We start from the raw sequence: 22512 nt of genomic DNA, 5'->3' as shown, positions 1-22512 counted from the left end.
GCATGAATGTATCAAACTTATGATACCATTCTCTTGGTGCTTGTTTCAGCCCATACAAACTGCTTTTGAGTTTACATACCATCTTTTCTTTCCCTTGTTCAACAAACCCTTTAGGCTACTGCATATATATGTCCTCATGCAAATCACCATGTAAAAATGCAGTCTTTACATCCATTTGTATAAGCTCCATATCCTCAACTGCAACCAAGCCCAAAATGGTTCTCAATGTAGTCATCTTGACTACAGGAGAGAAAATCTCATCAAAGTCAATTCCATGCTCTTGCTTGTACCCCTTTGCAACCAATCTTGCTTTATACTTTGGTGAGGAACTGGAAGTGACCTTCATCTTGTAAACCCATTTTTTTCAAGAGATTCCATCTCTGACAACATGGCTTTATACCATTTCTTATTGTCTTGTCTGTCCATTGCTTCCTTGAAGCAAAACCGTTCACCACAGTCTGTCAACATGACATAATCAACCACATTGTTTGCTCCAGGAACAAATCTGTCAAGTTGTCTAGTAGCTCTAGACGATCTCCTAACCCAATGGTCATTGTTTGCTAGTTGTTCCTGCAAATTTCCATTTTCAGTATGCTGTCCTGGCATTTCAGCCTGCAAATTAGCATTAACAGCTTGTTGTCCTTGCTGTTCCTGCACATGTAGTGGCTCATTATCATGAGCAATTGCTAGTGCATTTACACGTTCATTTATAGCAAGTATGTGCTGCTGTACAACGGGCACATTTTGCTATCCTTTAGGTATTTCTTCCCGGAATACAACCCTATGGACCTCCTCAATCTTTTCGGGCTGTTTATGCATACGATCTTCCCGGAAGATAACGTCATTGCTGTGTACTACTTTCCTTTTCTCCGGATCCCACAATTTATACCCCATTTTACCCTCGTCACCATATCCTAAGAAAATGCATTTACAGGACTTTGGCTCAAGTTTGCTGCGTTTTTCTTTACGAATGTGCACAAAAGCCTCGCAGCCAAACACTTTTAGGTGAGCATATAAAGGTGGCTTGCCGATTACGCTTCTTGGGGACTCCCCCCCCCCCAAAAGACCTTTTTGGTAACCAATTAATTAAGTGAACGGCTGTCATAACAGTCTCTGCCCAAAAACCATGGGGTAATGCAACATGAGACAGCATCATACGGACCTTATTCTATATGGTCAAATTCATACGCTGTGCAACTCCATTTTGGGGTGGATTATGAGGGGCAGTGAGCTCCCTCTTTATCTTTTTGCTGTCACAAAATGCCTGAAAAGCCTTGGACACATATTCCCCACCATTATCAGAGCGAAGAGACTTAAGTGTCTTTTTTGACTGATTTTCAGCCAATGCCAACAAATTTTTAAACTTGTCAAGCACTTCATCCTTGCTACGAATAGGGTAAACCCATACCTTCCGTGTAGTATCATTGACAAAGGTGACAAAATATTTCTTTCCCCCTAAAGATAATCCTGGCATTTGACATACATCCGAATGTACTAACTCTAGAGGAGAAGATTTCAAAGAAAGAGACTTTTTATGAGACGTCTGTGCATGTTTGCCATAAATACAATGATCACAATACTCAAAATCAGCATAACGAAGACAAGGCAAGTAACCCAAACGAGAAAGCACTTTCATTCCAGTTTGATTCATGTGTCCCAACCAGCCATGCCACAAAGAAACACTTGGCTGCTCGGTCATGGCAACAACATGGTCATGCACACTAGATACATGAAGTGGATATAGGGTATTACTCTTGCACCCTCTGGCAATCACTTTTGATCCCTTACAAATCTTCCATTTTCCATCACCAAAGGTTGTATGAAAACCATCATCATCTAGCTACCTTGTGCTAATCAAGCTCTTCTTGAGCTGAGGTACATGCCATACAAGCTGAAGTGTAAAGATAGAGGCATGTTGAAACTGTAACTGCACACTGCCAATACCTATAATCTCACATGTATAGTTGTCCCCAAGATGGACAACACCATGTCGTCCCCCTGTATAGGCAGAGAACCACTCATGATGAGGGGTGACATGAAAGGAAGCACGTGAATCGAGAATCCAGGTATGCATGCCATCATCGGTATCTGCACGTAAAGCACGTGCACCAAAGTGTGAAGAGATAAAGAGTACGTCACTCCCACTATCACTGTCATGAGTGACTACATTCACCTCTTTAATTTTTACACTGCTCTTCTTAGACTAACTGCCCTTCTTCTCTTCCTTGCTATCATCTGTCTTCTTGCCTTTTCCTTTCTCTTTCTTTCATTTGTAGCAATCACCCTTCTTGCCACAATGATGACATTCAACATCTTTGCCACGTGATTTACTGTGTCCCTTGCTATCATATTTACCCTTTTGCTGTGATCTATCCCTAGTATGCAAAGCACTAGAAGACTTACTGGATGCATTGTTCTGCCGATTCATTTCTTCCATAAGTAGAGCACTCTCTACATCATCATACAAAAGGATCACATTAGAATTGCTCATAGTAATCCTGAATGTATCCCAACTCTCTGGTAGAGTGCAAAGCAAGAAAGTAGCCTTAAATTCCTCATCAATCATGAACTTCAAGGCAACTAACTGGCTGAAAATAGAGTTAAACGGGTTAACAAAGCTCTATGATAGCTACCAATATTGTTCCACCATCAACAAGTGCCGAGCTCCAGAACATGTCACCTGCAAATATGCGCCATTTTCTACATTTTCTGTAATGCTGCCCTCCACGTCACCCAATGTCAGCCTCTAATGTGCCACGCCAAATCGCCCTGAGTTGAGGAGAATATCTCCAGAAAAAATTAGGAGCTGAAATGCTCTCCCCAAGTCCTCCAAGAGAGGTGGGTCAAGCTAACTATGGTGGAAATGAAGGTAAATGAGAGGACAAGATTTCTTCTTGTGCACTTAGGTGTGTAGAGAGGCTGAGGGAAGTTGAAGAATCAGAGTTGGCTTTGATACCATGTGTAAGATTATAGTGGAAGCTAGAGAGTGTGCACAAGAGGGAGAGAAGAGCACACAAGTACAAGAACAATTCTTGCTCATTAAGTTTCTTATGAAAGTACAACTTGGGTCACTCTCACTCAAAAGTTGATCTAGACCCCTAGGCTATTTATATAGCCCCAACTAGCTAGGGTTAGGGTTTCCCCTTCCCCTCAAAACCATTAACACCTTCCTACCCTTATCCACTCCTACATAAGGGGGGTTCATATTCCTATACTCTCAACAACATTCATGGGAAGGCTATGTTTATTTTGATAGATAGTGGTAGTACCTTCTGTGCATACAGTTCTTCCAGTCTAGTCCATATAGCATAAGCAGAATCCAAACCTTCAATGTTGAATAGCAAGGCATCAGAAATCGATAGCTCTATGGTTGAGTGTGCAATCTCATTTAACTCATCCCAATTGTCCTGTTCCATGTCCGCGGGCTTTTCCCCTTTGGTTTTGATTGGCTTTGCGTGCTTCTTTTGCAACAGGATATTGTAGCACTTCTTTTGCCAAATTGCAAAGTTATGTGCGCCTTCAAGCTTCTTTATGTGCATAAGATTACTGCTGTCATTGCTGCCAGCCATGATTTTCAGCCCAAAGGTGACCAAAAAATCAGCAAATGCAGTCCCAAAACTGTCACCCAAGTGACCAAGGTACAAACAAGTACCAACCAGCAATAAATGACACGCAGAAGCTCAGATTTCAGATCTGTAAATAAATTTTCAGAAGCACCTAACCATGTGCTACAGCATTCCACAACTGATTACAGCTATTCCAAGGGCATATACATCACATTACATGAGAAATTCCAAATTTTAGCTGCAATTTCTGTTGTACATGTATCCACGGGCATAAGATTTGACACGAACGGCCAAAAGCCCCAAAATTTTGTGCTCAAATCATCAAACACACATCTGCATTTTCTCTGTCATGCATAGAACAGGCCAATTTTGCCAAAATAGAGCAATTTCAGCAAAACCCCCAAATTTTTCCAAGTGTTGATGTCCAATTTGCGTGGAATTCAACCTGCATGTACATAAAATGACCAAATGCTGCACAGATTTTGCCCAAACTGCAAAAGCCCCAAATTGCACGGGATCAAATGTGCATCAATGTCAAGAAATCGAGTAAATTTCAGCCCAATTTGTGCATGTACATGAAAAGCCCCAAATGTCAGGGACAAAATGTCACAAATTCCTGCAATTTCTGAGACATATATCACTATTGCATCTTGCTCGCACCAAATCTGGACAAATCCCTAAATTTTCCAAGTCCTGCGTGCACTAATTTCAATGAAATTGAGAGAATTTCGCTAAAATGTGAAAAGCCCCAAAATTCCCAGGCAAATGTGCATCGACTTTGCAATTTCTGAGTCAGATTGTCCAATTCTGTGTTGAGATCCCATTTGGGAAAAGCCCCAAATTTATAGCCTAAATCTGCCGAAAATCCTGACTGTGCCTACACGTACGAATGCCCGTCAGTGGGCAAAAGGAGTTTCAAGAAGAAATTGATTTTGTAAGAACATTATGGCGGGTCCGTTGACCCGCCAAGCGGGTCGCATGATTGACGGCCCGTTGGCAGCCGTCCCAAGCGTGCCTTATCTCACGCCCACGTTGGACCTCGCTGCAGGCTGCATAGTACCTGCTGCCCGTTGCACGCTATTCGTCAGTCTTGTTCGCTGTGATGTTGCAGGCCTTCTCCTCGCTCGACTGATTTTTGCCTGTATCAAGGCGTTGCCTACTCGCCCAGCCTATCACACCCACTGCCACATACGTGTTGGTCACTTGACTGCTGCCCTGTCGTCCGACTGATAGTCTTCAGTACAACCTTTGTTGAATGAGCCTTGTGGCTCGAGCAACTTGTGCCATGGCCTCAGGAAGCTCACGAAACCTACGCTCTGATACCAATTTGTAGTGCAGGAGAGCATGAAGATCGAGACAGTCAGTCGTTATGCGCAAGGAGAGACAGAGAGAGTGAGATAGAGGAGAGTAGAGAGTGAGCACATTTGTAGGTACAATGACAAGTGTGTACCTTTAGGTTTTTTAGATAGATATATATGTGTAAGTACAAGTGCTAAGGGTGTGTTCACACCCGAGCACATTTAAAGGCACGAGGGCCTTTATTCCCAACATTGTGCATCCTCCTGCTTTTCTTGCGGAGAGAGTGGATGACCTTAGTCCAAATCCTCGAAAGAATCTATGGATACATCTTGAAGGTCTAAAGCATGGTACACCTCGCGATTCAAATGTACCAAGCAAGAATTGATGACAATGTCCTTGGGTTCACTGTGCCTACAAGTAATCTAGAGTGGGGATCCTGCTCAAATGCTGTCCAATGATGAGGAAAGAAAGGATCCCGTGAACATCATATGCTAGGCATCTTTTTGTGACCTAAGCTATAGATCCCGAGGTCGCAACCATGGATCTTTGCACCTTTGGCTCACCATATCTTGTGTATGACATTGGGTCTGTGCCTTATCCAAACCGAGTAGCACGTGCTAAGCACGTACAAGCTAATAGCCACACACCGAGGGATATATACCTAAGCCTAAAACTATAATCAAGTCTCCTCCAAAAATCCAATAAGAAATGGTTTGAGGTTCCATGTCTATGCCAATGGGAAGTGGTTGTTGGCTTGGCTTTGATTCTGCTCATCATAGCTCTCCTTCTCATTTCTATGGTGTAGCCAAGGAAGGGCATGCCGCCTGGCCTATCAAGGAATGGATCCCTTCACACCTACTCTCCTAGATGCTAGAGTAATTATTGGAGTAGCCTCCTCTAATAAGCTGAGTGTCTCCATCGATCTAATAGGTAGGTGGATGGGTCCAGGTTGATGTGCCATTCCTCTCATAGTGTGCCACTACTATGCTCCTCTGTCTAAAGCAACTTGTGTACTATGTTTGGTCCAAGCCCTCATGTTGGAGACGGTCATCCTCTTCAACCATGAAAGTGCATGCCTTGGTCCTTGTCACTACTAGTTGCAATGATTGTGAGAAGGATATCCCCTCTAGAGAAGAGACTTAACCTGATTTGAGAAGTGTTATCTATCCATTCTCAAGCTAGGAGTACTCCCTCTACAATAGCCTTAATCGTAGTCTTGGCTCCTTTGGGACATTGTAGTCTCTACTTTTGAATCTCTTGTGTTAGCTCCGGAAATGCCAACTTGAAATGCCCACCTAGGATCCAACTTGCACACAAGAGACAAAACAAGCCTTATCCACAAATATGAAGGGATTGGACATTAGACTCAACTCCTCCATGGAGCCAAACGGACTCACCCTTGAGCTTGGATCCCTAGGAGCTAGTATTATTGCGGGTCACGACCATGTCCCAAGAGCTATCGTCCCACTACTAGTCCACACCATCTTGGTGTATGGAGGTGTTAGCCTTTGGTCGAAGAGTCCAAGTGTGGTGATCACACAAGGATATGCACAATAGGGTCTTGAGTCCTATAAATAGAACTTAGTTTCCCTAACCCCGAACTGTCCTTAGTGCATTTGCGCTAGATCACATCATGACCACTGTGGCGAAGGCTATTGCCGCCCAATCAGATATCCAAGGATGTAACAGTTCCCCCCTTATGAATGATTGATGTCCCTACCATTATCCTTAGGAACGAGGTGGGGAAAACGACTCTTCAACAAACACACCAATGCTAGGGTAGCCTTTGCCATTGCATTGTTTTCCCATTCGACTAAATACTCAAGATAAACATTGTTATGAGATTGCTTAGTCCTATGGTCAAGAACAAATTTGGGCTCCAATGGAACATATTGAGGAGTGTCCTTGAGCCACGGGACTTCCTCAATGGGAACAATTAGTTCTCCTTGCCCGAGTCGTTCTTTCTAATGACACATGGATCGTAGGGCAAACTCAAATCTGTGGAGGTAAATCAAGCATAGAGGATATGCTACTTATCTTCTTGGTAATTTGGAAAGGGCTAGAGTACCTCCAAGATAATTTATGGCACTTGCTAGTAGTCATTGAGTTTGAGCCTATAAAGTCTATAAAGTCTATAAAGATGCTCAACAAAGAGACCAGCCAATTTATAGCACTTGCTAGTAGTCATTGAATTTGAGCCTATAAAGTCTATAACCAAATTCATGGCTTTTCCCACTAAGGTAGCACCCTGTATAGAGAACCTTCTCCAAGATAGTTAAGTCCTTTGTCCAAGAGTACGGCCTGACTTTGATTGCAAATAATGATTGAGGAGAAGAGGCAGCCTTATCTTTTCTTCAGCTGTAGTTGGTGGTATCTGATGGAGGACAGATGCAACCGAGTTCCATTATCTGATGATGGAAGCTGCAAATCTCACTTTAAAACTCCTCCCTAAGTCTCTGGTCCTAATCTCTTCAAAGATCCAATGGATAATGAATGCTGGCCTGCCATGGTCCTCCATGTTTAGGTGTGATAGACTAGCTTCCCTATCAAAAATTTATTGCTTCCCATTGCTACCACAAGTGCCTTGTTTACAGAATTTGAGCATGACTTATAGCAGAGCTTCTATGGCCCACAGAATTTTACATTCTTTGGGCTTGTGGCACATATGAGCTTTTGTACTTGGGACCTAGCTTGCCTACATGGATTTGAAGTGTGCACACCTAGGTTGACCACATGTGACATGGGTCATTTGCCATATGGCAATTTTGCCACAATCCCCCTAAGTTGCATATGGGATTGCCCTTCAGCCCAGCAGATTTTCGCTTACATTTTCTTGGCATCTCATGGATCTTTGCATTGCCAAAGACCAACAGCGGCCTATGCTGACATGCTTGGGGCAGTCGTTTCTTTTGGGTATCGGCCAACAATGTCATATGTATTACTGCTAGTGTCGATTTCTCACTATAGATATGGATGGTTTGAGGTTTTATCTTGGCTGACATATTCACAAACTTCATGGTTATTCCATTCAGGGCACCTCCACTGCATGAAAGATCACCACTGCAGTTCTGGCTGTTTGGAATCCTGGCCTCCTATTACATTAGAGGTGTATACTTTGTTGTGTTGCAGGCTGCCTCTAGGCAGCTCATCCTTTACCATGCCTTGTATACCCTGATCACCTGCAGAGAGCCTGGGTGGTGAGCAAGTGCCTCTGCATATACGTGTTCTTTGACAAGACCTGCAGTGGCTCCCATAAGTTATAGATGGATTATTTCTAGAGAGTTGAACAAAATCTCATGTGTCAGTAGGGCTTGATTGTACTTTCCTTCAGATATCGTAGGAGAATCCAAATAGGATGTCAGTAAACAAAGTGAGAATGAAAGACTTAAGCCAATGAAGGACAGCTCACAATGTGCTTATGGGTGGTATGAGTACCATAAGCAACATAAAAAATAAATCCCTATGATTTGTTGATTTGCACACTTAGTTTGTGGCAGTTGGTTTTTATTTCTGCATGCATATGGAGGAAATTGAGGACTTACATACCTGTGGAAAAATTTTCACTTTGTTATGCCATGTTTATAATGAAGCAGGATGTCGGTGTTGGTGTTTTTAGGTACAGAGTTTTGCAACGAGATAAATTTGGACCAGCTAAGACCCTGGAGATCAGTCCATGGTGCAAAGCCCAGCAATGTACTTGGATTACTGCTACCGTTTCAAAATCAGGAAGAAGCAAGTGAGAATTATTATTCTAAAGGAGGTGAGCTTTCAGGCTCATTGGATTCTATCAATGTGGGTTATGAAGTATGTGCAGATGGACCCCATCGAGTTTTACGTGTATGTGAGAAATATAAGGTTTCGAGAAGAAATAATTGGCAGTCACATGTTTCCATGCCATCATTAAAGATGGATTTCAAGGTTCCTATATTTGCGATCACTCTTTTTGAGTTTGCAAGACAGGTGTGTAGTTTATTGTGCATGTTTTCAAATAATTGTGTTTCATATGATACTTGCATCTATGTTTTGTTTCATAATCTTTTGAGTGTGACATCTCAGTACTTCTCATTCTACTGCCTTTGTGCTTTGCTTCCACCTCCCTTTTAGTTTGCTCTATGAATCTCATTCTGTGAGAACAATAACTGCTTGAAACAGAGAAATGACGGTGCCATTGAAGAAGCTCGTGTGCTGGACTCTAGATTTTCGGCCATCATCTCTCTGAAAATGAGCAGCTTCTTAGTAGAAATATTAAGGACAGAAAAGCACTCTTTGTTACAGCTCAAAGTGCAGGTAGTCCAAAATAGAGAGTCATTTTTATCTCACTGGTATGAATTTTTATTGAATGCTGAAATTATTCAATTTAAAATGTGTAATAGCAGAGTTTGAGCGTGGATGAAAAATGGCAAGGAGCTCCTTTTGCATCCATGTTGAGAGTCCATAATCAGGACCGCTTTCGAAAGGGTGAAACAGTGCTACATATGGCTGCAATTGTTTCTAACCATGCATCAAATCCCAATCATGTGAAATATTCATCTATACTTCTTCAGGTGTAAGTTGTGCTTTTGTGGACATTTGAGCACAGGTCTTCATTGCCATATACTGAAACATGCTTTTTGGGACTTTCGAAAATCTGTGCAAGGTAGGCCATTGATGTTAATCTGGATGAAGAAACTTTACTGAAGCTTGTGCCATTCTATCGTCAATCACTTGCTGAGTCAACATCTAGTCGACAAATCTACTTTGAACGTTTTGAAATACATCCAATAAAGGTTTGGCTCAGTTCTTGTGACTGTTACCAATGAAATGGATTTTTTGTTTTAAGCTTTGAGGAGTTATTTGTTGCTTTTGTAGATTGTAGCAACCTTCCTTCCTGGTCAGCTGCATGCAGATTACTCATCAACACAAGAGGCATTTAGAACACTTCTGCATTCTTTTATAAAGGTAAGTCGGTATCTTCTCTTAGCTCTCTCTTCTCCCATCTCTTGATTAGTACGTCTTCCTTGGTATATTCAACGCATTGAACGTTTTCTAGAAATCTGAAAACATAAGCTAACTAGAAATGGATTTCCCAGTGTCAATCAGGATGGATTCTTTGTAGAGTCCTTCAGAAATGAATCCTTAAGATTAATTTGTGAAATACAATGATTGGATAAGGCAGAGGCATCAGCACTCAATTTCCAGTTTATTTTCAATAGCATGGAGGTTTCAGTCCTAATGTTTCTCTCCATATACATAGTTGCAGAAGCTAGGCGTTTCTCACATGTCATTTTATGCAAAACTTTGAGTAGGTTGAACAGAAAATCTTGCTCTACAACCTAGGCTTAATGCGCAATTCCAAGTCTAGGATCGAGTCAGGCTCAATGTTAAAGATTGAGCCTAGTCCTCAAGTAGTCTGGATTCCTAACCTTTTTCTTTGTAGACTTGTTTTTTAAGGTTTTTTAAAAATCAATAACTGACAAACAGGATCGTTCTTTAGACAAGGATAATCAAGAACATTGCGGCAGGAGTGGTACAATATGTCATGAAGATAATTGCTGCAAAGAGTGCTTGAAAAAATTAAGCTATTAAAATCCTGGGCTCCAAGGGATGTGTTATTCCTGATACCCAGCAATTGTGCATTAATCAGACATTTGGGAAATCTGGCCCATACCATAACAGCATTCTTATGAGTATATCTCAAGTGGCTGGTAATGCCAAAATGAATGTGGCACATCTCTACCCTATATGGGCATCTCAAGGGACTAGCTTTGGGCATCTCATATTCCACGAATTGGTTTAGGAGGCCTGCAAAAATGTGATCAGGTGCTATCCCAATCTTGTGTTGGTTAGGAGGGAGTCCCTCCCAAAGAGGAAGGGTGTGGCCCCTAAGGACTTGTGACACCTCTGGATAGTGGTTAGACTCTTGCACAACCCTTCCTCCTCTTCGCAACACTATTGTCTAGCTCTTTGTGCCTCATGGTAAATTATCCTACTCCACTTCCCAATACACCAGTCACTGGTGTAGATTTCACACACTATCTACCTCTTGACTCTTGCACCACGGATTGACCCTGCAATACAGGTCTCCTTCTGTATTGTAGTAATAGCTGCTTACAGTATTAGACACTCAATAATGTCCATGGAACTTGGAATGGACCATTGTTGTATGGCGTAGAGAATGATACTTATATGGGGGTATCCTACAACTGCTTGCCAATGGATCTTGATCATGCAGTTACATCGTTGCTCGAAGCGTACCTTGAGCCCACTCATGCCTTGCCACTTAAAACGATCCATGGAGGGACCATTGTTGTGTGGCATAGAGAATGATACTTATATGGGGGTATTCTACAATTGCTTGTCAATGGATCTTGATCATGCAGTTAGGCCATTGCTCGTAGAGTACCTTGAGTCCACACATGCCTAGCCAATGTGATGCGTTTCTTCAACTTGCTCTTGGTAATTCTCCTCCATTGTATTCTTGAACCAGACACAAGGGCACTTAGCCCACATGGAGGGTGAAACGTCCACATAGATCTCCAAGGTGCACGCTTGACATGGCACAAGCCATACAAGATGGGAAGAAACATAAAAAGATGGGACATTAGATGCACCTTGCAGCAGTAGAGCCAAATGGGCTCACCTTGGAGCCCAAAATTAGTGGCATTGTGGGCACGCTTCTATTGCAAGTGCTGATGTCCTATACCTTCAGCTCACACCATCTCAATGTGGAGGGAGCTACCTAGGGTCTACAGTCCAAAAGTGGATCTCACGTATGAGAGGACACACAGCTGGGCCTGGAGTTGTTTTTACAGGCCTCCTTCAATGTCCTAGCCTTAGGGTATTCTTATACTACAATATATGTCAACTGTCTAACTTTTATGACACTTTCATAGCTACTAGCCGAATGGCCCATGCTTTGAGTGCCCATCCTAGATATCCAATGATGCAATACATCCCCCCTCATGGATGATTGTAGTTCTCAGGACATCCAACATCCTGAAAGGAAACGGAGACAAATTGGAGACTATTGAAGGGAGAGCAGTCATTTCTCTTGGAATGGCATTTAAGATCCTTGCAAAAGTGATCAGTCATAGTTTATATTCTCTAACCATCTGTTCTACCTGGACAGGTTTTGTTTGGAAGTACAGCATCCCGGAAGCAGCACATCTTGGACAATGTTTCTACTATTGTGTGGCATCTTGTTTCGAGAAAGCTTATGACAGAGTTGATTGGGAGTCCTTGGAGGGCACTATGCTAATGATGGGTTTACCAAAGTAGTGGATGTGAGGAGTAGCAACCCTTTATTCCTTTGCTCATAGTCAAGTTCTTATTGGCAGTTCTAGAGGTGACAAATTTACTACCCATCCCAAAGTTTGAGTTGTTGGATGTAGAGTCTGCACAAGGACATATCGGTCTACTTGGATGGGGATGAGCAGAGATTTAAGGCATTTGAAACTACGATCAAGGTTTTCTACAGGGCTTGAAGAGCACAAATCCCATGGGTTTTGAGCTCACACTCAACAACCATATACATGAGATTTTCACTTGGGTTGGAAATGGTACTTCAATGAGATACTTTGGTTGTCATGTGGGCATTGATATCACCTAAGAGGAGCAGTTGGCACCCTTATTTTTGAGCAAAAGAGAGAAGCTACTATATTAGGAGAACATCAAGATTATCACTAAAAGGGATAGTGGTAGTGGCGAACCAGGTTTTACTTGCTACCATGTGGTATGCTACCTCTTGTTGGGCCTCCTCTAGGTCATGCATTGGTCAGGTTGAGTGGCTCAGTAGGAATTTTATTTGGTCAGGTGCAGATGGTAGTCCTGCGAAGGGTAAGGTATTATAGGATATCATTATTCAAGCCAAATCTAGGGGCAATTTGGGGTCATTGATTGGGACAATTAAAGTGATAATGGTGAAGCTTATTAGGAGGAGGGGGACTTCTTTTGGGCAAGGATATGAGATAGAAAGGAAATTACTACTATGGAGTTTAGAGACCATTGTTCTTGCTGATGAAGTACCATGGTAACCTAGCATTCATTCCATTTTCAGCACATCTGCACTACTAGGCTTAGAAATGTTTTTGAGGTCAAATTGTTGCATCTAGTAGATGGGTTTGGAGATCAATAGGTGTATGTTTTCACCAGATTGACTCATCCATTGTTTAAGAGAAGTTGAGGCAGCCACCTTCTCTTCAACCAGCTACCTAGGACAAAGAGATGTTGGGATAAAGTCCCGGTTTAACCTCCGTGTATAGTGCATGCACATTGTACATGTGAACGCACCCTTACGTGCCCTAAGTATAAATACATTTTATTCTTTGTGTACCAACACATTGTTGGTACACTCTTATCGAATCGTACTTGACTCTGCTCTCTCTCTCTCTCTCTCTCTTTTCCGTAAAAGGTAATTGTATTAATTACGAAAAAAGTACAAGTTTACGCCAGCGTGAGTCAACTGTCAGTACAAAACCCAGACTGAGATACACAAGTCATGGCAAAGACACAGTGGAGATTGCCATATGCCGGGGGAGTAAGTCCTCCCGAGGGAGCTAGTCAGAGTGCGGAATGAGATCTATCTGCCAAAGCAAAAGGCCTTTGAGCCTGGCAATGTGTCTCGGAACATTAGATGCCGAATCAAAAAGAAAGGCATTCCGAGTGGTCCAATTGTGCCAACATCCCCAATATCTAAGAAAATGGAATAAGATCTTCATATGCAATTGTGCCGGTGCGGGGTATTTTGGGCGAACAAAAACCCAGTCGAAAGGGCTCAGCGAGAAACCAACCACCGCTTGCCAAACCGCTGACAAAAGCGACCAAATATGCTTAACGAGAGGGCAAGAGATAAATGACAGGCCGTTTCCACCATGGTGGTGCAGAAGAAACAATTGCTATTAGAGATTTGACGCTTGGAAAGGGCCGAGGCAAGAGGAAGACCACCAATCATCACCCTCCAAAGAAAGACCTTGCATTTGAAAGGTGTCTTGTTCACCTAGCCTTCCATCACAGTTGCTTTCCACCATGAGTGAGATTTCCGCAACCCCCAGACAGTATTGGCTTTAGTGACCAGCCATTGATGATCTTTAATCAGAAGATGGTACACCTGGTTAGCCGAGGCCTTTTCCAAATTCAACCGGCCTGCCAGGACTCAGTCCTGCCAAGGGCGATCCATAGCAAGGGCAGGAAAGGGTTGCCTACTCTGGAGGACTAACAAAAGTTGTTCCCACAAATTATGGTATCCCCGAGGGATTTGGAAAAGCCGCCTGGCAGTGCGGAATGATATGAAGACATTATGACTGGCAAGGGTGGCATCTGCAACGGAAGTCAAGCCCAATTGGGCCATGCGGTTAAATTTTGGCCTGAGCTCCTGTTTGCCTTCCCATGAAAGTAATCTCGAGGCTGCCAACAATTCCAGTTGGAAAGTGTTAGAATGTAAGCGAGCCTCAGCTGGATGCCAATACGCCTTCTGGAGAACCGATTGCCAGGAGCCGACCAAGTGGACAAGCAGGGATGATGATGGACTCAAAAACTGAGAGTCTGCATTAAGAACATGCCACCAGGAGCTTTGAATTTGAGTATTACCATGCAGAAGCCCGCGGTCCTCAAGAAAATAACAGCGGGCTATGACGACCCACGGGTGATGCTCCACACACATGGCACGAAAAAGAGACCAACGAAGGGCCAGCATATGAGTTTCGACATCCAAAATGGCCCCTCCACCCAGGCGTTTGGAAGTACATGTATGCGACCAGGAAATCCACGAAATACTTGCCTGCAATGAATCCTTCTTCCATAACATGAAACGAATGGGCCACGTGAGAGCATTCAAAGTGGTAGGAGTCCAAGGCAGCAATGGAAAGAAATATGTGAGCATTGGCAGCATAATTATCTGGGCCACTTTGAGGCGAACATGGAAGGGCCAAGCTTGCGACTTCCAATACATAAACTTCGCTGTCAATTTTTGTGAAATCCACTGTAGTAGTTGTTTTGGCTGAACATCAACACCCAAAGGGTACCCAAGATGCCTGACAATGGAACCACGGGGAATAGCCGGGCCCTGCAAGCCCAGTGACTGTAAATCGGGCTCTGTGCAACTGAGAATGGCTGATTTGGAAGTAGTGATACGAAGACTAGAAGCCTAGCCAAAGAGCGTCCAGACATCTAATGCTTGCGAATATTGTCCTTGTCCGCACGTAAAATCATAAAGCTGTCATCAGCCAACGATTGACTAATGAAGTACTGACCAAAGAAAGAGACAATCCGGCCAATTGCGCAGAAGCTGCCATGGAGGATAACATCGAAAGAACCGGATGAATCGCTGGGGCAAAGAAGAGAGGACTCAAAGGACAACCTTGTCTCACAGAGCGTGCAAGGACAAAGGGCTTTGTAACACCACCATTTAGCATAACTCGAAGAAGCCGCAGCACTGATGGTGTAGATCAAGTGGGACATCCGAGTGCCAAAGCCCATGGTGGACATAAGTTCTGCAATGAATGACCAGTCTAAATAGTCAAAAGCCTTTTCCAAATCCAATTGGACCAATACCACTTCCTGGCTAGAGTGCGTTGCATAGTCAATAGCCATTTGCACATTTAAGATATTATGCAGAATGTTGCGGCCCTTAATGAAACCATATTGAAGAGGATGCACAATGGCCGGAAGATGCTTGTGGAGCCGATTCGCCAGTACTTTGGAAAATATTTTTTTACATCGAACCCATCAAAGAGATTGGTCTCCAATGTTGCAACGGTGACGGTGAAGGAACCTTTGGAAGCAATTTAATAAGCCCTTCTTTCCATGAGGAAGGCATGAACCCTGTTTCCCAAACCTGCTGAAACATAGCCGTCAATGGCTTCACCAGTTGGGTAGCAGAACTCTCAAAGAATTCATTTTTGAGACCATCCCAACCGGGACTTTTATCTTTAGGCAGGTGCAACAAAACATCCATAACCTCCTCCTCACAGATATCTATCTCCAAAGTAGTTTGCATATCAAGTGGAACCCGATGCTGGACCAGATCATAGAAGACTGAACGTGCATGCGCAACCTCATCAGAAGGTGCCTAAGAAGAACCAAGAAGATCAAGAAAATAATTCCTGCATATATTGACAATGGTCTGAGGGTCAGTGACCATTTGACCTTCTGAATTCTGGAGTCTAGTCATATTTTCTTGAGCAGGAGAGGCATGCAGGGCGTGAAAGAACTTATGAGTTTGGCAAGCACTATCTTGCAAATTCTCAGTCAAATTTTGCAATTTGGCCTTCTAATAAGATTTCAACTGAAACTCTTTAATAAGGTTAGCCAAACGCATTGCCAGTGACAGCAGAAATTCATCATCTGGAGTGTCCACCAGCAGCGAGCGAACCAAAGCCAGTAAGTCCTCTGCTGTGTGTCGACGCCGCCGACAAAGTGAGGCATGGTGGATCCCATACTGCCGCGCAATCTGCTGCACATTAGAGAGTAATCGTTCAAAGGAAGCAGTGCCCTCCGAGGCGAAGTCCAGTAAGAATCTCTCAATAACTTGCTACATATAACCTCGAAAGAGTGAATGTTTCAAATAAGAGGAGTTGAAACGTAAAGGAAGTCTATCCAGCAATTTCATAAAAGGTGCAATGGGTTGTGCAAGCATCTCAAGTTGGAGAGGGAAATGGTCCGACAAGGCATATTGCTGCAAGACTGTCATTTCCAGCATCTCAGGAAGAAAATCATCATCCTGCATAATGTACATGCGGTCCAACCATGACCATGTAGTTACATACTTCGCTGAGTGGAAAGTAAACCCTGTAGCAGAAGGGTGTAGCCAGGACCATAGGTCTTGCTTAAGTACAGCAAGAGTAAAATCATGCCATGCCCGACTTTCCAGAGCGTCCATCACTGAATATCCTGAAGTGGACTGCGAAGAATCAACACACATATTGAAATCTCCCATCACAAAACCTTGTCTGCCAAGTGACAAGGAGGTCTTCAAGGTATTTCGAAGATCCCGGCGGGATAAAGGGTCATTCAGCGCATATAAGCCCAGCAACCATAAGATCTCTCCTTCAAATAAAACTTCAACCACCACAAAGCGGCCATGTACATCATTTTTGATAAGAACCGGCTGATATTTCTCATGTACAATCATAAGCACACCAGAATAATGGCCGGCGTGTGTCCCTGCATAAAACAAGCGAAACCCATGGCAATCCACAACTTTTCCAGCTTCACTATGACTCTTATGCTCTACCGCACACAAGACATCCCACTGATTCTCATGCAATATCGTCCACATGGCGTGTTGTTTATGGCGAGAACAAATGCCTCGCACATTCCACGTGGCTATCTTCACGTGTGTTCAAAGAGCAGATCAGGAACGAAGCACCACTTGCCTCGATTTAACCTTTTCTGCTAGAACATCAAGGACACCCTCATCCAAAAAATCAGCTAACACAGCAAAAGAGTTCCGACGGCCAGTTTTAGAGGTAGACAGAATATCCACTGTCTTGGGGATATAACGGGGATAACGACGATCCCATGGTGTAATCACATTCCCTCGAGAATCAAAAGCCAACTTAGCGGGTGGGCCCTTTGGACCGTCGGTATAGACTGTCCTAGTAGACTAATTACGAGGAGCTGAAGAAACCATAGGACGCGCAACGTGCTCGGAAGACAACCTTTCTTTCCTGCGCATATACGTGCGCATGGAATCTTGTGAAACATTAGGCCCAGTAGCCGCCAGGCCCGCATTAACCTTTTTACCTTTTTTGGGACGTGCCTCTACCCAGTCAGTGCCATAGGAATCCACACCCGTAATCGGTTGTTTACCTTTATTCAAAACTTTAGGTGGCTGAGTTGCATCCTGTGATGGAGCATCAAGCACCATGTCTTCCATAGGCAGCACACCATGCTCAGCATCTGAAGACGGTTGCTTCTGTGGACATTCAACCATAAAATGTCCCAATTTGCCATACGAAAAGCAATGTCCTACAAAGTTTTCCCATTTCAAACGAAATGCAACGGATGCATGCCAAAGCAATTAACACGAAGCCAAGCAGGCCTTTTCCTAGCAGTGTCCCATAACATACATAAACGGTTGCGATTCATGGCTCTTAGGCTCGGGGGGACCAGCACAGTCCCCACCGCTGCCATGGCATCTTTCAATAAAGGCCAATAGACAGCCGGGCAATTTTCCTCTTGAACTCACACTGGGCATTCACGTTGAAGCAAGCGCTGAAAGTCTGCCATCGAGCGCCATGGCACAACATGGACCAAATGGCGATCAAAAAACAATGGCAGTTTAGACAGAAGATCAGCCCGATGCTTTTCAGAATTCAACAGCACCTCATAGAAGCCTATGGGCCCAACAAAAATCTCGTCAACACACTCCGCCTAGAGTACATGGTGCAGCCACTGGTGAATATGGGAAAGCACTGGAATCCTGCCAGTGAAGAAGAGAATAACTGCTGGTCATAAAACACCGAAAACGAACGCAAGACAGTTTTCGGGTCCACCGTGGCTTCCCAACAATTGGTATCAGAGCATCAGGTTTCGCACACTTCTCGAGTTCTGTCGGGATCAACTGACGTGTTGACGAATAGTAGCAAAAAGTTCAAGCTCCTGACAAACAGCAGCAAATAGTTCGAGCTCCTGGCATCCATCGTGTGAGCCCCTGGCATCCAGTGTGTCTTCGGACAGTTGACGTGGCGGGCAGGCACAATGGTCGCGTGATGAACAATGACTGGCAGACGACGACAAGCTGACGATGGGCAAGCGTAATTGGCGAACAGCGTGAGGTAGGTGCGGACAGTCAAACAGGCGCCCCGTGAGGCTACATCACGTGTGACAAGATAAGCATCAGAGGATAGGTCCAATGCACGGCGAGGAGACGCCAACCGCACGGTTGCGACCTAGGCCCAGCGGGTCAACAGATCCCCCTCCTCGTCATATTTTTTTCCTAAAAATCAGGTTTTTCTTTTAAAAAATCCCTTTTACCCCCTTTCGTTTGACGACATTCACACGTGGAAGCACAGTTTCCAGATCTGTGCAAATCTGGCCCGGAAAAATTGGGGCTTCTCCCAGATTTGACATTGTTTATGCCCGTTAGTGATGTTGAAGTCAGGAATTGCAGACATTGCGTGTGGTGACCTCAATTAATTTGGGGATTTTTCCAAATTAGTCAGAATTTTACTCCTCCTAGCAAAATTTCTTGACATTGGATCCCAAAAATTTGGGCCTTTTCATGTATTGGCAAAGTTTTGCTCTCAACTGGGTTAGATTGGCTAACATTTATGCAATTTTGGACTTGAAATTTTGCGGATTTGCGCAGAATTTCGTAAATTTCTGCATTTTTGCCCGTGTGGTGGCTGGTTCATGTTCAAACAACAAAGATTTATTTCTGGTTGAGAAAGAACAGCAATGTATTTTGCTGGTTCAGCTTGTGCTTTTGCAGTTTAGTGCATTTACTCTTGTGTTCGCGATGATAAAATGGCTGCAACTTCTTCCAGTTCAGACATCAAGAGTTTGATGGAGATCAAGCAGTTTGATGGTCATGGCTTTGACCTTTGGAAAGACCGTATGCAGGGCATTTTGTTCTAAAGTATTGTGAGGATGCTTTGCAGGAAGATAAACCCTCACTAATGTCTGATGCAGATTGGGCCAGAGTTAAAAAAAAGGATGTGGCTTATATAAAGATGGGTGTCACTGATGACATCTTGACAGACATTAAGGGTTTAGATACAGGTTATGCAATATGGGAGAAGCTGAAAACTACCTATGAGATCACCACACTTGTTAATCAGGTGCATTTAATACGCAAGTTGGTGAATATGTGATAGGATGCATCAAAGCCTGCAGCTGAGCACTTGAGTGTATTTACAGGGATTCTAAATCAGCTCAAAGATGCAAATTTGGACTTTGATGATAAGTTGAGGGTGATCTTTTTGATCATGACACTGTTGACTCTTGGGAGACCTTGGTGGTTTCACCTAGTAGTAACCCCAATCTCTCATATGATGGGGTGAGGGGTTCTATCTTGAATGAAGAAATTAGACGTATGTCTAGTGGAGAAGGTAGCAACTCAACTTATAATGTAAAAGGCAGGGCTGAAAAGAAAAATGCAAATGTAGGATAGAGAAACAGGAGCAAGAGCAAAGGAAAAGAAAAGAGTGACATTACTTGCTATCATTGTGGTCAGAAGGGCCACAATAAACCTGATTGCAGGTATTACAAGAAGGAATAAGAGAGAAAGAATAATACAGGAGAGATAAAAAGGAGGAGAATGAGACAGATGCATCTGAGGCAACCAAAGGCAAAGAAAAGGCCAATGTGGCCTCTAGTGTGGTTATAGAGGAGCTTTCGGATACAGAGGCTGATGTATTATGTGCAATTGATTATGATGCCCTTGTATGTCACATGCAGGATATGCAGATTACCAAGGCTGATGTGATTGATGCACTCTTGTCAGTTGATGATGGTCACTCAGACTTGGATTGTAGACTCTGGTGTCTCTTTCCATGTAACTCCTTGCTTGGAGTGTTTTGCTATGCTCAGTGCAGGCAGTTATGGAAAGGTGTATCTTGAAAATACCCATGCTTGCAGTATTGATAGGATTGGCACTGTACACTTGTCTCTAGACAATGGGCAAGAGCTTGTGTTTAAAGATGTCAGATATGTATCTGGCATTAAAAAGAGTTTACTATCTGTTGGTCATCTTGACTTGTATGGCTACACTACATTGTTTGGTGGTGATTTGTGGAAAGTGAAAAAGGGTTCCATGCTATTTGCAAAAGGAACCAAGAAGGGCACTTTGTATTGTTTGCACTATAAAGCCTTGAAGAGCAAGTTTCTTGCAGTTGCTGAAATTTGCAGTCACTTGGAGTTATGGTATAAGAGATTAGGCCATATGAGCCAGAAAGGACTTGATGTCCTTACCTCTCTGAAGAGGGTTGATGGAAAAGGCTCTAAACTTGACTTTTGTAATGAGTGTCAGTTTGGAAAGCAAATAAGAAATTCCTTTTACTCTGATGTCTCTCGTAAGTCCAATGTCTTGGACTTAGTGCATTCTGATGTATGTAGTATGCCCGTGAAATCGTTGGGTGGTGCTGCATATTTTGTCTCCGTTATAGATTATTGTTCCAAAAAGATTTGGGTATACCTATTGAAAAAGAAAAGTGAAGTATTTGTTGTTTTTAAAACTTTTCATGCATTTGTGACCACTTAGATAGATAAAAAGTTGAAATGCTTAAGAACTGATAATGGGGGTGAATTCACATCAACTAAATTCAAGTCCTTTTGTGACTTGCACGGAATTAGGAGGGAGCTTACAACCCCTTATAGCCCTTCTTCAAATGGGGTGGTTGAAAGATATAATAGGACTTTATGTGAAAGAGTGCGGTGCATGCTGTCCACTACTAATCTCCCTCGTGAATTTTGGGAAGAGGCACTCAAAACCGCGGTTGACATTTGCAACTGCTCTCCAAACAGGTCCTTAAATTATGGCATCCCTGAGGAAGTTTGGTTTGGCAAATTGGCCTCATATGACCATTTGCATACCCCATTTTCTCAACAGTCTACACATAGAGCTTAGGTGCTCCTTAGACTGATTCACGTTGATCTTTGTGGGCCCATATCCACGATAGCCTTGAACGGTGTATAGTGGATGATCGTTCAGGATACATGTGGGTGTACTTCCTCGAGCATAAGTCCGATGCTTTCACATATTTCTGTGCTTGGATGCTGTTGGTTCATAACCAGACGGGTCGTTGGGTTGGTTGCATGAGGAGTGATAGCAGTGGTAAGTTCATCTCCCACGAGTTTTACGAGTTTCTACAGTAGCATGGCATCTCTCACCAGCTCACCTCTACCAACTCCCTCTCTCAGAATGGAGTCATAGAGCTTTGGAACCGGACAGCCATGGAAATGGCACGCTCTACACTGTTCGCAGTAAAGTTTCTTGTGATCGCCTTTGGGTTGAGGCTACTAACACTGTGGTTTATATTCTCAACCGGTGCCTGACTGTGACTCTTCCTTAGAAGACCCCGTATGAGGCATTCTTTGGCTCTCAACCTATCATATCCCACTTTAGAGTCTTCGGGTGTCGCGCATATATATATACGCTTAATGATAAAATAGGAAAGCTTACTCCCCGAGCTTATCTCCTTACTGTTGTAGAGAAATTTCTTTGCTTTATTCATACTAGGCTAGACTTAGCTTACTCAGTCAGCATTCTCAATTAGTATTTCACAGCACCTAGGATGTCACATTGGATTGCATGTCTTCGTGTGTTGCGTTATTTATGGTGTACTTATTCTTATGGCCTCACTTATGGTCTTGGCTTATGAGTGCAGGGGTACACTTATTTTGATTGGGCAGGAGGTCTTGACACACGGCATTCCCTTGGCGGCTATCTCTCCACCTTGGGCACGGCTCCCATTTCTTGGTCCATTCATGAGCAAGAGATGGTGGCGGCTTCCACAGCTGAGGTTGTGTATAGGGCTCTCTCCGATGGCACCATTGAGGCCATCCATCTGAGGGGCTTATTGGCGGCGCTTCCCTTCCCTTGTGACTCTCCTATCGTTGTCTAGTATGATAACCATAGTGTCATTGCCCTTCTACGCAATCCGATCATCACACCACAGACGTGGCATGTGAAAGTCCACTTCCACTTTTCCAGAGAGCAGGTTGAGCT

General features: G+C 43.5%; 1 protein-coding gene across 4 annotated transcripts in view; it reads left to right on the top strand.

Annotated features, from left to right (window-relative positions):
- Positions 1–22512, top strand: part of LOC148025772 (vacuolar protein sorting-associated protein, putative (DUF1162)) — a 238064-nt gene that overhangs the window by 174407 nt on the left and 41145 nt on the right. For all 4 annotated transcript variants that reach the window (XM_087693004.1, XM_087693005.1, XM_087693006.1 and 1 more), the window contains 5 exons: positions 8482–8825; positions 9018–9152; positions 9239–9409; positions 9506–9631; positions 9714–9803. In XM_087693004.1, the coding sequence (XP_087549130.1) occupies positions 8482–8825; positions 9018–9152; positions 9239–9409; positions 9506–9631; positions 9714–9803 (866 nt within the window). The remainder of the gene's footprint in view (positions 1–8481; positions 8826–9017; positions 9153–9238; positions 9410–9505; positions 9632–9713; positions 9804–22512) is intronic.

This window comes from Lygodium microphyllum, chromosome 14 (genome assembly GCF_053477565.2).
Source record: "Lygodium microphyllum isolate KBCC chromosome 14, Lygodium_microphyllum_v1.1.10, whole genome shotgun sequence".
Lineage (NCBI taxonomy): Eukaryota > Viridiplantae > Streptophyta > Polypodiopsida > Schizaeales > Lygodiaceae > Lygodium > Lygodium microphyllum.
Note: the sequence above shows the minus strand (reverse complement) of the source record. Positions and strands in the feature narration are given on the sequence as shown.